Source organism: Aspergillus clavatus, genomic scaffold (assembly GCF_000002715.2).
Source record: "Aspergillus clavatus NRRL 1 1099423829797 genomic scaffold, whole genome shotgun sequence".
Taxonomy (NCBI): Eukaryota; Fungi; Ascomycota; class Eurotiomycetes; order Eurotiales; family Aspergillaceae; genus Aspergillus; species Aspergillus clavatus.
Genome location: NW_001517102.1, coordinates 589,656 through 605,206, shown reverse-complemented (window position 1 = coordinate 605,206; position 15,551 = coordinate 589,656). Strand labels below are relative to the sequence as shown.

Below are 15,551 nucleotides of genomic sequence, written 5' to 3'. Positions count from 1 at the left end.
CTGCGTGTGTACTTCGTACTCTGGGAACAGACCTCGGGTTAGGTCCTTGACATCGATGAGCACGTGATGTTGATGTATGTATTGGCAATCACAAGACCATACTGAATGCTTCCAAGCATGTAATTCCTATCTCGAGGACAGAGCTAATGAAAGAGCGACTGTAGATGGCCTTAGGAATGACGATGAGGAGGAAATACAGGTACCCCGCCTAGCAGTTTTTTCACTTTTCTTATCGATAAGGCAGATTTCGGAGATTGTGGTGGGGGCAACAGAGGCTGTGGTCATAAGCACTTGCCCTGTGGATAGAAACTCGGTGTTGCTGGAAATATTAGCTATTATTAACAGCCACGCACTACGTAACCACCAATCGACAATGCTTGGTTTACTCCAGGGCCAGGGATACTTTATTCGGCACAACAATCATCAAGTATTCGTTTCATTAAACCTGCAGGGTATGGTAATTCTAAGAGATGCTCAGCTCTTCGTTGCGTGAGCATGCTCTCTCAAGATTCGATTGAGACCTTCACGCTGCACACACTCATCAAAGTGAAAGCTATGAGCCAAAGCCTCCAATTCCTTCTCACCCATCCCTCTGAACAACTCTGCGAACTCATCTACGAAAGACGCAGCGAGAAATGTCTGGAAGACATTCCGGAGCAAGTGGCGCTCTGTGTGCCACGGGGTGGGATATGTCTCCTTCGCCTGAGGACTGACCTTGTCGATCCACTCAACCAGCGGCTTCAACGCAGCTTCAGGCTCCGAAGATGGCTCTCTTCCCCAAGCATCAAGCCAGAATTTTGTCTTCTTTTCCAGCAACGGCTGGATGGTCTTGTTCCACTTGCTGTCTGGATTTGTGTGGATCATGCCCTGGAGGCCGATATCCTTGTAGAGCCAGATAGACCAGTGAATGTTGTACTTGTCGTAGATGCGGAGCTGGTCGCCAAGGAGGTCATAACGCTCTTGGTTGATGGATTCTGCCTCTGCTTCGGTCCGTGGGTTGGCGTAAACGGGACCAAATTCACCGTTCCAGATTGCTGTGCCATTCTGGTACATGAATTCGGCCTTGCGAAGGTATTGTTTCTCAAGATGCTCCTTTTGTTCGGAGGTTCCTTTGTACCGCTGTCCAGTCGGAAAGCCCATGGACTAAGAGATTCATTAGCCTGAAAAATACCTGTTAATGAGCGTGGTACTCACCGAGTAGTCATGCATGGCGTATACGCAGTTCGGAAGAACCTTATCAAATCCCTTCCACTCCATAGCAAAGGTATTCCCATCCAGCCACAGGATGTGATCAGGATCAACTGCTCGGATAGCCTTCTCCACACGCTCATAGAATGCCGGAAGACGAACATGCTCGGGATCGCATGGCTCATTCAGAGGGTTATACCCTGCAACCCATGGGTTGCTCTTGTATCTCGCGGCGATCTGCTCCCATAGCCAGACCGTCCGGTCCTGGTGGTCCTTATAGTCCCAGAAAGCAGCGTAACTGGTCGTGTTATCGGAATGCCAGTCACAATTCTGTCCACCCGGCACCGTATGCATATCTAGAATGGTGTAGATCTTTTCTTTGGCGCACTATCCCAATATATCACACATTAGCGTGGAATACAGGCATATGGAAATGGTTCTTACCAAGTCAATCACCCGATCCAAGTGCTTGAACCCCGATTCCTTCAACACGCGCGGGTTCATATCATCTTCGAAGTGACGGAAGTTGAACGGAATCCGGATACAGTTCAATCCCAACCCAGCAAAAAACTTGGCATCCGCCTCCGTGAAGAAATACTCGAGCCACTTGTCGAAGAAGAACTCGTATTTCTCTTGGCCCAGAACGCGACGCATAGCAGCGCGGTGTTGGGATTCATGGCCCGGATAGCCGGTAATGAAGTTTTCCATACTTTAGGATTGAGCAATCAGCAATTTACCTCATGGATAGTGATCAGATAGGTCGTAAGCGTACTTCATCCAGCCCCCAATGGCGGCACCGCGAAGAAGAACCTCATTGCCGCTACTATCGACAACCTTGTTGCCTTTGACTTTCAGAACGCCGATAGCCATTTTCTAAAACCTCAGATATTGTAGACGTGAGGGTTCATTCAGATGACTTGTTTGGATGGCTCAGCTTCCAACAGGGGATGGGCCTCAGCGCTCTTATAAAGCTCCATGCTCCACCTTTGAATAAAGGCAGAATCCATATGTGAAACCTCATTTTGGGAACACCTTAACACATCATCGCTGGGGTCAAGCGGGGTGATTATCTTGTCACTCTTTGCTCCTGCGGGGGATTTCATTGCTGACGTCGGTTAAAGCAAGCTATTTAGGCTATTTCAGTGAGACCTCAGCCTGCAGGTCAGCACAGCGCTCATCAGCCCTAGCATAAATTCAAATACCACTACCAATGTTCGGTAATACTCCGGAGGCAACCTAGGGATTCGGTTGTTTCACCGATGCCACGTTCATTAGTCTTAACTATGGCAGTACCTAGACAAGGATACCGCGCAACAGCTCAGAGAGAATATAAGTACATTGAATCGACGCTATCATCGTTATAGCGGCCCGGGGTATCTGTAAATACAGACGTGAAATGCAAAGAACGCCTCCAAGGCTCAATAATAACTCCGTAGATGCAAGAATCAACGATCGTATATGATCAACGTTCCCTGGTAATTGGATCAAAACTCCGACACCAGTTGCAGGACTCATTAATCACGAAGCTGCCTGACCGGTTCTGCTGCTTCATCACCAGTCCTGACCTCTATCTCTCATTAGGATCTCGATAGCCTCATCCTCTGGAACAGGGTTGTCATTTAACTCTTTAACACATTGCGTTAAACCTTCGGCAGCTTCGTCGACTTGTTCAGCAGTCCAACCCGTGCAGGCCATCACCATTCGACGGTAGTTCTGGCCTAGCACGACATTCTTGGACTTCAGGCGATCCACCTCACTCAAAATCTCCTGATTAAACTCTTGATAACATTGTACCCGTTGCTGCAAAATCTCGGGAGAAGCCAAAGAACTCAGATAAGCTACCTGTTTCTCGGAGAAACCGGATGTGGGATCGAATGTTTCGGGAAAGATGGATTCAAATTCAGATATGCTGACACCAGAGTCTTTGTCCGCATCGCCGATGATGGTCATTTTCGAAGGCTCGAAATGCCCACCATGCATGTCCTTGAGCATCATTAGGAGATCTTCGGACGAGCGTTCTAGATTTTTAATCCGTCGACTCAATTGCACTCGATCCGAGGACTTAGTCTTGAGCTCGTCAAGTCTCTTTTGCTCGATTTGACGAGCTTTTGCTGTCTCACGTATTTTCGAGTGCCAATGGTCGAATTTCTCTTGCTTTTTGGACAAGTCGGAGGCTAGTTCCTTATCAAAGCTAGTTAACGTCTCCTGGACGATTGTGCTTATTTGAGCCATCGTTGCTTCAAGTTGTTAGTAGACCATCGACTATACTTCATTGCAGGTTACATACCATCGAATATCTCTTTCTTTGTTTTGGCAAGTTGGTCAATGAAAGAATCATTTCTGTTTCCGCCCGGTTGGGCTTGAGCGTTGCCATCCACCATATCCACACCAACACCATAATCAGCTGGCCGCAGACCCGTGTGGTTGGGTATATGGGGATCTGCGCCGACCTCCAGCAATTGAGGCACCAGAACAGAGCGCGCTCGCCCAGCAAGATTTAGCGCGGTGTCTCCTTGATCATCCCGAAGATTGACAATTTCTGAAATAAAGCGGCCCAAGGTTATGACTTCGCCAGTCTTGTTACCCACAGTCCCATCTGCAGGTTTCTGGCTGACAGAAGTGCCTCCGTGACGAACAATAAATTCTAGAAGAGCCTCCAGATAGTGCTTTGCAGACACGTGCCCACCACCACCAGTAGCGGCCATCACCGCAATATGATGTAGAATCGTCCGCCCACTGTAGTCAACCATGTCAATTGTGGGGGCAAGCACTTGCAGTAAGCGCGGGAAACTCCGATAATCAAGGTTATTCCTTGTCCCCACTGACTTCTGCAAGGCAGTCTCACCCGCACCATTCAGGCGGTAGATGCTCACACCTTTTTCAACAAGCGCATAAACGAGCGGCATCCGAGCAAGCATTGCAGCCCAATGAAGGGCATTGTTCCGATACTCATCAAGTGGGATCTCCAGATCCTCACTGGTGAGTTGCAGCAATGCAGGGTGTTTGGAAAAATCCTTCGTCCTCTTGTCGAGGAACAGTGTCATGATAAGTTTCATTTTCTGGAACCGTTCGGGGGTCGTGGCAGGAGGAAGAGGATCAGAGCCCCGTCTGTTACTATCCATCAATGAGATCGGCCCATCCATTTCCTGGTAGAACGAGTCATTAGGTTCCGTAGGTGTGGGCTCTTGCATGGATAGTGATGAAGGCTCCCGATGAAGCCCAAAGGAGGGTACATGATTGGATGATGATCTGACACGCTTGCGAGGTGGCTCAATAGACTCTTCTGGCTCGAAACTTGCAACATCGGGGCCGTTGAATCGGCCATTGCTCAGGGCATTGCTCCCAAACACGCTGTCCGAGGCCACGCTGTACATGCTCTGCTGGCTGCTGAATGCAGGGAGCTGAGACTCCTGAGAGGTCATCTGCTGCGACGGTTTCCGTATGACGCTCGTGCGCTTGCTATCGACACCCCTTACCGCAGGGGAATCGAAACGAGCTTTGCTGATGGCGTTGACGGCCGTGGCGGCGGTGCGTGAGATATTCTGGAAGAAGGTACCCTGCTGCGGTTGCGACATCCCACGATTATCCATACCGCTATACATCCGTTTCCTCTGTGCCGCCATTGCTTGTTCCTTGGTAGGAGTGTCCAGAGTATCCGGCCCGGTGTTGGCAGTACCATTGGGGCCCATATCGTATTCGAGAAGCGGTCTCAGTAACTCTTCGACATGGTACTCGCGACAAAGATCTACGCCTCTCTGGTAGTTCACCCATGTGCCTTGGTATTTGCCATATCCTCCCTGGACCTTCTCATGTTCACCGGCCGCTATCTCCTTTTCGAGTGTTTTTGTTCTCCTGGCTTTGACCACACCAGCGACTTTGAGAATCTGAGTAGCATTCAACCAAGAATCGGAGCGACGTTTCATCACCGCGACTCCGTTGACTTCCATTTCGTAGACAGAGACATTAGAGTAGACAGCCTGCAAAGAGCGGTGTCAGCACAGCGAGATCATAGCATCCAGAGGCGCGCTGACCTTGTATATCTGGGGCTTGTATTCCTCATGAAATTGAACCATTGGCCCATAGCCATTCATATCATCAAATGTCCCAAATCCACCTCTTGGACCGCCAGGAAGACCGTTCGGGTAGTTGAAAGACATCGACTGTTGGGAGTTTTTCGGAGGGGGTGTTGCTCGGGGTGTTGACGCGATCGACTGAGAAGCATTAAAAGAACCCATCTGAGACTGAGAAAAGGCAATCCCGTTGGCGGAGCCCATGCTGCTCTGAGAGTACGACATGGACAAGCTAGGTCGCGGAGGAAGATGGTTGTTGGAAGTCATGACCTAAGGGTGTCAGGTCCGCCGAAACCCAGACCAGACAATCATGCACATGCGAGGCCTGGGCGTGAGATGTTAGTACAAGCCGCGACTGGTATGGCTCATAGCTTAATTCCTATACCGATCTGTAGCTTGAGGGAAAAAGAAATTCTCGGAGCAACACAGGCAGTGAATCGAGTGGGGAAATAGTGCACCAATTCAACTGTCTCCCGGTAAGTGTTCGGCGAGGCGCGCGAGGAGGCGAAGGGCGCGTGGCTGGCACCGATTGTGACAGGGATGTTTGACACAGGCTCACTTGACGAATGTAAAACAAACAAAAAAGAAAAAGCTCAACGAGGGCTAGGGACGGTCGAAACTCGAAACAGAAATAAAACAAGGCCTTTCAGTAATTCTAGAAGCAATCAGCTCATAAATCGTGCATGTAAATGGTTGAAGATCGTGGTGAGGAGTCGCGGGGCCTGATGGTCGCGTTTTCTGCTTGGCGTTTTCGCGTAACGGACGTCAAAAAACCATCTATTTCCTCTTTCGGCCACTATCTACCTTGTTCTCCGCTTTTGTTCTTGAGCCTCCGAGACGGTTGGATCTGGTAATCGACGCTGATGACGATGTCAGATATGCGAATGTTATTGACTAGTTGAACTGATTTCGATATAATCACCGCTGTAGGACCATGTCCTCTCCGCTCATCCCCCCAGAACAATGGCGACATCTCTTCCGTGCCTTACTCCGTGAATGCTCTTATCTCCCCGACCCGATTGCGAAAGGCTACATGCATGACTACGTCGTCCAGAGATTTCGACGCTACAATGACATATCGAAAGCAAAGCCTCTCAGTGACCCCCATCGACAATTCTCCCTCCACAAGACCGCGACTCAGAAACTTTCTTTACTCAAACGTGCCAATGAAGGCTACTCTCGACCGCTTGAAAAAGTCCTCCGACTGTCCTACGGACGCAAGGGAAAGAAAAGAAGGGAACTGTTAGACACATTCATTGCCCCGGAGGTTCCTCCGGATGCTGCGGCCGTGATGAGCCTTGTTGAGAAACCGATCATGTTCGAAGATGGATGGAAACCCCCTTCAATTGTGATTGATCTTTTGAAGTCTCAGTTGAACAACGGCATGATCTCTCAGCTTAACGACCGCTCAGTAGTCAGGAATCTGGAGCCGCCGATACCAAAGGAGAACAGTTGGGGGAAGCCTGTTGCGAAAAGTCGACGGCGAAACATCCGGAAGACCTGGTATCAGTCTCTGCTGGATGGCCTGCTGCCGCCGCTTCCCGACACACAGCTTGAGACACTGGAGGGTTTGATCTCGGGAGAAATGCCATGGACATCGCCGAGGAAAAGGAAAGCAGTTAATGTCTCGGAACAGCGGGAGGACAACCTCGACGTCAAGTTTCTTACAAAAGGGCCCGAGAAGGGTGTGACATTCAGAGATTTCGTCAACGGGAGGCCTCACAAAATCACGCGCCGGTTCATGCAGCGACTTTGGAGGCGCATATCTTGTCTGGTCCCGCGCCTGGAGTGGAATGAAAAGGGTCAAAAACATTACTTCAAGTGGGATACGGTGAAGCCTTTACCAGAGATTTCTACAGTGATTGAACATGACCGTTTGTCTGATCTGTTCCAAAAAGTGAACACCGAGGGAAAACTGATCAAGCCTCCCTCTAAACGGCGAACTGTGACGGTGCAATGAGCTGGCTGCGCTAGTACCATCTGTTCTCAATGCGAATGCTACAAAACATCTAGCCGAAAATATACATGGCAGAGATTACGGACATGTATTCCCTCAGATTTGCTGTCTACTGAGTGGGCTTTGCCTTGGTGCTTTCTACGCCGTACAGTCGACACGTTGCGAAAAGTCACTGGCAACACGGCCATTAGACCGCTTCATTCCTTGACTCAGGAACGGTTATCGTGGAATACCGAAAAATATACAATATCCAAAACTAACCCAACCATCCTATGTAAAATTGTCTGGGTTCTTTGGACGACTATCCACAACGAAAAAGAAATGACGTCATTCACGAAGCCTTAGAACTTCTTCTAAAGACTAAAGAACTCGAAGCACAAGTTCATAGGCGTAGAAAAGCAATAATTTTACTAAAGAGCTCAGTTTAGTGCCGAGCCTTCCATACATAACATGGTTTCCCTGTCAGTCGTTGTTGATAGCTCATAATCTCGTGTCTGTTAGATCGCTAAGCCCAGTGGGCTCGGATACTATTTGGATAGTCTATTTACTTCCCCTGAACTTTTTTGACGCGTCCTTCACCACAGCAATAATCTTGCGTACACTCTTACCAATCGATCTTAGAAAGAACAAGTACATCAACAAAATGTCCCTGAAAAGAAAATCCACAGACCTCGACCCCTCCAATACTGAAAACGTCCTTCCCGAGATCGATAGCGACGATGACCGCCTCAACCACATCGACTGGAACTGTGACCAAGTCCGCCGCCGTATCCGCACATTTATCGAATGCAAAGAAATGAAGATTGGCGAATTCCAAAATGCAATTGGCGTGACCTCGCGCTCCTACCTAGACTTCATGGGCCAGAGCGGGCGCGACAAAGGCGCCGGGTCTGCGACGTACATCAACGCGGCGCGCTTTTTCAAGAAACGCGAGCTGCGGGGCATCAAACCGCCCAGGAAGAAGAGGGTCACCAAGGCATCGCAGAAGGAGGCCGCGGAAAAATACGATGTCTCTGGCGTCCATCTGGACGGAGAAGAAGATCAGCAAGTCTCCGTGTGGGATACTTGTGATGTCGTCCGGAGGAAGATCTCGGCCCATCTTCGTAAACCTAACATTACCAAGGCCCAGTTCCTGCGCGATATCTCTAAGGCTGCGTATCCTGGGATGGATAGAACTCTCAGCGGCAATATGCTCAATGAGTTTCTATCCAAGCGCGGGCCCAATGCAGGCAACACCAGCCGCGTCTTTTATGCGGCATATGTTTACTTCGAGAAATTGCGAATTCGGGATAAGAAACCCAAGAACAAGTTTCGGGAGGAGATGGAGGATGTATGGCAGCATAACAACGGTTTCGATTGTGTCACATCACCTAGCACCGGAATTTGGGTGACTAAAGGGGAGACCCCGTACACAGATAAATATGGTAGGGTGAGAGTTGCCTAAGTCTGGTGGTAGCAGAACTTATCTGCCTATAAGAAGCTATTTAGTAGTTATATAATAGTTACTTTAATATTGATTGAAGTAGGTATATATTATATATCAGGGGTGATATATATAGTATTTACTTATTATTTATTTTGATTTTATCTCTTCTACTGTTAGGGGTATTGTACACCTTATATGAACCTTGTGCGAGATAGAATTGATAACGCAAGACGTATAACCCTGGACTAGAGACCTGGGTAAGTGGATCTACTTCAGATCTACTCCAGAGGCAGGGCATCGCCAAGAACCCTTGTCACTAAACTCATAGATCTCGATCGGAGGCTGGTCCATATTCCCCATTGCCACCGAGCGTTCAGGAAAGCCAGCGGATTTTACCAACTATGTATCTTTCCTCAAGAAGCTTAAAGACGCACTGGGGTCAGATGGGCACAAGTATGGTCTGACTATTACTCTGTCATTGCCATACTGGTTCAATGTCATGACCTATGATTTGCATGGTACTTGGTACGATTGGCAACCCCGCTGCTCGGAATCTGATATAGAAGACTGATAGCGCTGACACTTTCTCGCAGGGACTCCACGGACCCTTACATCGGCAGTGTTATCAATGGTAGCTTTCCCCAACATTGCAAACCTACACGAAATATCTCTAACTCTTTCCTCTCTAGCGCACACCAACTTGACGGAAATTGAGCAAACCCTGGATCTCCTCAGGAGAAACAATATCAACCTCAGCAAGGTAGTCATCGGGATAGGCTTTTACAGTCGTAGCTTCACCTTGGCCGACCCGAGTTGCAATAAAGCTGGATGCCCCTTTGCCGTCGGCGGCAATCCCGGGCCATGTTGGCCTCTGCAGGTACTCTCATGTATTCAGAGATCCAGGATATTGTGGCCAACGGAGCCACTGTTATCGGAGACAAGGATGCCGCTATAACCATTGTGACTTGGTGCAACAATCAGTGGGTGTCATACAACAATGACAATACCTTGAAAGCAAAGATGGACTACGCAAATCAGAAATGCCTAGGAGGCGTCATGGTAGGCTCTGACCCCTACTCTCTACAGGTCATTGTGTTTCGTGCGCATAGTACTCAACTAAGTTGTATTAGGTCTGGGCCTCCTCAACGGATGACGCTTTAAATACTGCATTCAAGCCTTAGCAGGGACTTCGGAACGCCGCAACTTCGTCAAGGTCGCTCTATTTAACTACCCTAAGAAACCTATCGGACAATGTGTCTGGGGCGATTGTGACGCTGGATGTCCTTCGGGATTTCAACCCGCGACTGGCACTGGGGGCAAGGTCAGCGGCTATGCTGGTATCTTCAATGCCTGCGATAAAGGCAAGAGCAGGTACTACTGTTGCCCAACCGGGAGTGCTCCAAGCTGCACATAGAAGGGAAGTACTCTCTTTTGCGGCACGACCTCCACTGGGCATTGCTCTGCTAATGAAGTCAAGATCACAACAAGTACCTCTGCGACAGGGCATTCCTGTTGGACAGGCCACAAGTCGCTGTGCTGTACGCGTACTAACTCGGACAATACTATTGATCAGTGCGGTATGTTACCTATCCACGTCCAATCTATTAGACGTGACTACTATAAGTGCTCGACGCTAATTCCTATTCAACCTTTAGAATGGTCGGGCTCGGCCCCTTTCTGCACGACCGCAGGTCTTCTTCTCAGTCCCGGTCTATCCTTCACCTCGACAGACTGTAGCAGCGACTATTCCATCAAGCAGACTATCTCCAAGTATGGTTAGGGCGGTGAACAGCCGTGTCTTTATGGCGGTGGGTGGAGGTCCTACTGTTGCAAAAAACATGGCCCATGAGCGGATAAGAACTGCGCTTAGCATCAAGGTACCGACTACAGTCGGACTGGATGGGCCGAGTCATGGATTGCAGGGGGCTTGCTTCACGGCGTGACGGCCCCCATCCTCGGATGGGACTGTCATGGTGAATGTCCTGCCGGCCAGGTTCCCATTGCCACGTAAGGGAGTATCATGTCCTTTCGACTGAGGGAACAATGCTGATTGCTGTCTTTTTACCCTCTAGCGATGGTACGAGCTGTCAGCCAGGAACCTACTCGTACTATTGTTACGCCGGAAGACATTGAACTGTGGATGAAAGAACATAAAACCTAACGTATCATTGCAAACGGCGGCGGAGGGCTCCAGCCCGAGTACAATTGGGAAGCCCACTTCAATCCGGGGGATGTCGAAGAAGCGGGAAACCGATCCCTGGCCATCCGCGATCTTCATCTCTTTAGTAAACGGACATTTGATAAGGATGCTGTTCTTAGGTGCTGCGCTTCCGGCGCACCGCAATTTAATACATACTCACAAACCTATAGTGGTTACCGGACAATCACCAAGCTGGCAAACAAAGGATGGGTCACCATCGCCAAGCCAGCCATATGTGGTGCAATCAGCGTCGCTTCGTTTGCAACCCTCATGGAGCAGCAGTCCAGTCGAAAAAGCGTTTAGAGTCCTTGGACATGCCGAGGCTCCAGCCAACTATGATAATCTGTAAGTGAGCGATAGAGATATCAACCAAATCAAGGCTTTGGTATGGACTATTTTCCCTCAATCCTACAGTCCATTTTTACCCACTCTTACTTGTGCGACGAGCAGATCACTGCAATCAAAGCCTTTAAGGACCTGAAAGAGTTCAGTTCATATGGTTCTCTTGAGCAGACCGCTTTTCTGGCTGATGTGATTACGTAGGTCTCTTTACTTGTTTTAAATTAAGAAGAGAGGGAGACTGGCTGATTAGAGGTTGGTAAAAGCGCCTTTTCTTATATGAAGTTCAGCCAAACTGTCTAATCTTATAACTCCGCATATACGGCGCTGATTGCCTTCTGGTACCAAGTTCCTGTTTTCTTTAAACTTTCCTCCTGCAAAATGCTAACAGACAATATCAGGAAACTGTTCGCAAAGCACCCGAATGCACAGGCTAGCTATGAACCCCTGGGGGCTTTCAAGGACCTCATAAGCGCCGATCTGGACTTGCAAGTGTCGACTGCCCTGAGTCAATTCAAAGCACTAGTGGCCATAGCACAGAAAACATGGGCTAGCACAGCCAGTAAGTATGTCCCTTTCCCCAGTTATGGCATTCCTGACATGGCTTATTACGGTGTAGTGAAAAAACTCTATACTGCTGTAGTCATCAAAGAGAACCAGGATGCAATTGCTGATTTTATCCACAACGTGGCCACGTACATCAGCTATGATAAGACAGGGATGCTGGCGTAAACAGCAGGACGCGTGGCACTGGTTTTGATATTGGTTAATAAACCGCTAAAGAGCACTTTTTGCCATGTATATCCACCCCAGCTATAGTTACAGGAAAAAGTGACTGAAAAATGAAAGACAGAAGGACTCATAATCATCAGGACTCTTCCTCATAGTGGTTTATGCCTCCACGATATGTATCGCACCAGATATCCTTGTCATGTCGCATGCCAACTGTCAGTCTAGGCAGGTCCATTATGTCCAGAGCGACCATGGGGTAGAACTTTCCTAACAAGCTCTCAGCTGCGACATTAAAGTATCCTTTGAAATGATGGCTGGAAGTAGCGTCGTTATAAGATGGCTCAGAGCGTCGATAGTGAGCAAACTTGGAGACAGCAACTACATATGGAATCTGCTTCCGATCCCTTAGGGGCGCTGATGAGGGAAGTGGTGAGTTGAGGAATGACTCTAGAGCCGCACGAGTTACCATGAGACAGGCTGTGGTGGCGAGGCCGAGGGAAAGGTCCTTCCACATCTCATCGAAGCGCCTTTAATAATAACTGCATCCCGTCAGAGAAAAAGAGAAAGAAATGAAAAAGGACGGGTCATACCGAGAAACCTCAACCGGGGACGCCCCTGCCAATGAAGTATCTTCCATCCAATAAAACCGCAGCAGTTCAATCGCCCGATCCGACTTGGGACGAAACCCTTGCTGATCTGCATAATCATCTTTGATGATCTGGTCCCAGCGCCGGCGAAATTCTGCCCACTGCGCATCATGCTCAGGTCCATAGGGAGTAGCCCGAAATATCACAAAACCCCAATCCGACCAGTCATCTGGTTAGAATTTAAAGACATTTTTGAGAGTGTCTACATAGGGAGCCCAGGCATATCTCACGATAGGCTAGATTCTGCTCCTCTGTTTTGGTGGCTTCTTCATCTAGTCTTTCAGCCTCTAGGTCTTCCATGACCCTTTGCTGTACTTTATCTGCAAAAGCCTGATAAAGACCTGCTTCCTTAAGACCATTTAATAGGGTAGTATGTTGTCCCTCGGTAATAGTGTCGAAGTCATCATCGGCGCAGTTCATCACGCGCTCGTAGTCCCAGCCGGGGGGATAAAAAGACATTGCGACGGAGGATTGTTTCCTTTGATGTTTTGTCTTTTCAGTCTATCTTTCCAAGAGAAAAATTCAAGGTTCAAATGGAGTGGAATGAAAAGTGGAATGAAAAGAAGATTGGAGAAAGAGGAAACATGGGGGTTGACCGTTGACCACTAAATTGGCGATATCAGATATTAAGGTGGAAGAGCGGTATGGCAGACTTTTTATATAAAGCTACTATAATATATTTTTACTATTAATACTATCCATTATACCCACACTATAAAAAGTATATATACTACTTTATATTAACATAGATATATATTAAGCCTTTCTATATATAGTAGCTATAAAAATAATATACTAAATATTATCATAATAAAAGAAGAGGTAATCTTAGAGGTCCTACTGAGTCTCCTAGAAGGGAGTCGGTAACTGTCAGAGAAGAATACATATCCCGGAATTGGCATGCGGAAATGAGGCATAGTAAAAGAAAAGAAAGATCGGGGATATAAAAAACAGGTAAAATTTCAAGCAACACTTGATAAGCTCTATAGGCTCTCCTGGGAGATGTAAAGATACCTTCAGCAAGATCAAAAATAGACCTTTTATCCTTTGCGAGATCATCATCAGCCCATGTCCCCTCACACTTAGGACTCAGAGAGCAGGAAAACTGTTGAACAAACACACAGAAAGGAGGCCCCTCCAATATGGAACTACTTCTGTAGAGTAGAATTAGTCAGCATGAGTTCTGTAAGGCCTTCAAGATAAGGTATATCACGTACCTAGTCCTTGCCTTCAAAATTGTGATCTAAATCGGTGACACAGGGCCAGAGAATATAGAAAGATATATGCTTGGAAGATGAGAGACAAATAGGAAGAAGATGGAGAAGAGGAAGCATGCCAGACATGTATGAGAACCAAATAAAAGATTAGAAAGAAACTAGAAGAGTCAGTCCAGATGTGGCGGGTGCTCCTTCCCTTTATATCTAAAAGGCTGGGTGTGAGTGAAATCTTCTACCCAGTTCATACACTTTCTCCATTAACTTATAGATTCACATACATTCAAATCGCCAGGAACAGTATGCTCATGTAACACTACCACTTTCATCTACAGCCTATGAAACGCAGGTTTATTCACTCAACTCCAAATTCACCACAGTTACAGCTGATCCTCTTACTAGATAGTGGGGCTAGAGCAGGTCGAGACCGGCTTAGTCAATACTAAGATAGATAGAGAGTGAGGTCGTTGTTGCGGATGATTATTGTCTACAAGGCCTGGGAGGCCTGTGTGCCCACGTATCAGGCTTAAAGCTATCTAGCAGCTACAACCCTGCTAGTAAATTCGAGGAAAGAAGGGAGTAGTGGAGCTGGGTACAAAAGCAGTAACACAAGTCCAGACCATAGAAAAGAAGAGGGGTTAGCTAAAAGGAGGAGATCATACCCATCGAAGCTGATACACTGCACTTCGTGCGTTCTATTAATCTGACACAAGATAACGTCAATTGATCGTGTTTGGAGCGTCGGAAAACCGATGGAAGGCTCAAAACAATGAGCTCACGTTGTGGAGTTCGCAAAATACATTTAATGAGCTTTTTTGCTAAAGTAAACATTCGGTAAGAGTAAACTGGCAGCAGTCCACCTTGATATGCACTAACAACTGATTGTTGCAACATGGGATGGAGATGGGGTGACGTTAGATTTAAGCATGGCACTAGCCTTAGAGTAGCCGAAAAAGTGGATGCTCGTCCTTATCAATGCCGAATGTTGGGGATGCAATGTTTGTCTAGACTTGGCGGACCCGACGTAGATTAATTAATAATCCTGATCCAGAGCTGCGACACCCGAAATGTAGAATGCATTGTCATATAGATACTTATTTGAGCCTGATACATCAATTAGCGAGTTGATGAACAAATACAAAGGAACATTGGGGTCCTTGCCCCGCCAGCAGGTATAACTTGCAACGTAGTTTCCACAATCCATCATGGGTCTAAGGCATTGTATACTTATGGCCATGTTGTAGATTATTGTCATTCATTTGGTCCAATCTGCTGACCCATTCTATTTCCTCCAATCTTCAAAATTCAGACATGTCTGACATTTCCGGGTCTCAGGGCGTAGGCCCTTCCAATCAGTGGCTCCAATGGAGCATTAGGAGAGGTAGTCCAGCCTCAGTGCCTTCCAAATCCCAGCGCTGTAAGCTGGGCATGACAACACAATTATCCTCCGGCTTTTCAAGGCCCCAGTCTGTCCGCTCCAGCGCTTCAAAAAGTTGCCACGAGAATTGCAATAAGCTCGAAATTAGATGGGATGCCCGGGGAGCGCGTTAGACGCGAAGAGCAAATCGAATTGGAAATCCTAAAGCAATGTAGGCATCTCTCTATGATACTGCCATGGTACTACTCTCTCGTAGATCTACACTCATTTTTGATACCAGGCCGAGAAGATGGGGCGCCCCATAGCTGAGCAGGCGATGCCTTTGTCCCAGGTTAATTACTCCATACAGCGAAGTGATCGGTTCAAATGATATTGCTTTCTCACGTTCATGCTTGAAATC

General features: G+C 47.7%; 6 protein-coding genes across 6 annotated transcripts, besides 1 other annotated feature; 3 read left to right on the top strand and 3 right to left on the bottom strand.

The window, feature by feature from the left end:
- Positions 1–474: 474 nt before the first annotated feature.
- On the bottom strand, positions 475–2,058 carry ACLA_007330 (glycoside hydrolase family 5 protein; the record flags this gene model as incomplete). Its single annotated transcript, XM_001273399.1, has 4 exons — positions 475–1,143; positions 1,195–1,575; positions 1,633–1,897; positions 1,961–2,058. The coding sequence occupies 4 exons, from the start codon at positions 2,056–2,058 to the stop codon at positions 475–477; spliced, it is 1,413 nt and encodes a 470-aa protein (XP_001273400.1).
- Positions 2,059–2,739: 681 nt separating this feature from the next.
- On the bottom strand, positions 2,740–5,525 carry ACLA_007320 (putative APSES transcription factor (MbpA); the record flags this gene model as incomplete). Its single annotated transcript, XM_001273398.1, has 3 exons — positions 2,740–3,425; positions 3,476–5,165; positions 5,220–5,525. The coding sequence occupies 3 exons, from the start codon at positions 5,523–5,525 to the stop codon at positions 2,740–2,742; spliced, it is 2,682 nt and encodes an 893-aa protein (XP_001273399.1).
- A 667-nt stretch (positions 5,526–6,192) lies between these two features.
- Positions 6,193–7,218, top strand: ACLA_007310 (uncharacterized protein; the record flags this gene model as incomplete). Its single annotated transcript, XM_001273397.1, has 1 exon — positions 6,193–7,218. The coding sequence occupies one exon, from the start codon at positions 6,193–6,195 to the stop codon at positions 7,216–7,218; it is 1,026 nt and encodes a 341-aa protein (XP_001273398.1).
- Positions 7,219–7,858: 640 nt separating this feature from the next.
- Positions 7,859–9,822, top strand: ACLA_007300 (uncharacterized protein; the record flags this gene model as incomplete). The annotated part of the gene is made up of 6 exons (XM_001273396.1): positions 7,859–8,644; positions 8,970–9,166; positions 9,235–9,272; positions 9,331–9,401; positions 9,539–9,700; positions 9,772–9,822. The coding sequence occupies 6 exons, from the start codon at positions 7,859–7,861 to the stop codon at positions 9,820–9,822; spliced, it is 1,305 nt and encodes a 434-aa protein (XP_001273397.1).
- Positions 9,823–11,561: 1,739 nt separating this feature from the next.
- On the top strand, positions 11,562–11,912 carry ACLA_007290 (uncharacterized protein; the record flags this gene model as incomplete). The annotated part of the gene is made up of 2 exons (XM_001273395.1): positions 11,562–11,742; positions 11,800–11,912. 2 exons carry the CDS (start codon positions 11,562–11,564, stop codon positions 11,910–11,912), a joined length of 294 nt encoding a protein of 97 aa, XP_001273396.1.
- Positions 11,913–12,048: 136 nt separating this feature from the next.
- Positions 12,049–13,018, bottom strand: ACLA_007280 (uncharacterized protein; the record flags this gene model as incomplete). Its single annotated transcript, XM_001273394.1, has 3 exons — positions 12,049–12,439; positions 12,503–12,728; positions 12,790–13,018. 3 exons carry the CDS (start codon positions 13,016–13,018, stop codon positions 12,049–12,051), a joined length of 846 nt encoding a protein of 281 aa, XP_001273395.1.
- A 79-nt stretch (positions 13,019–13,097) lies between these two features.
- Positions 13,098–13,122: a microsatellite.
- Between the last annotated feature and the right edge of the window lie 2,429 nt (positions 13,123–15,551).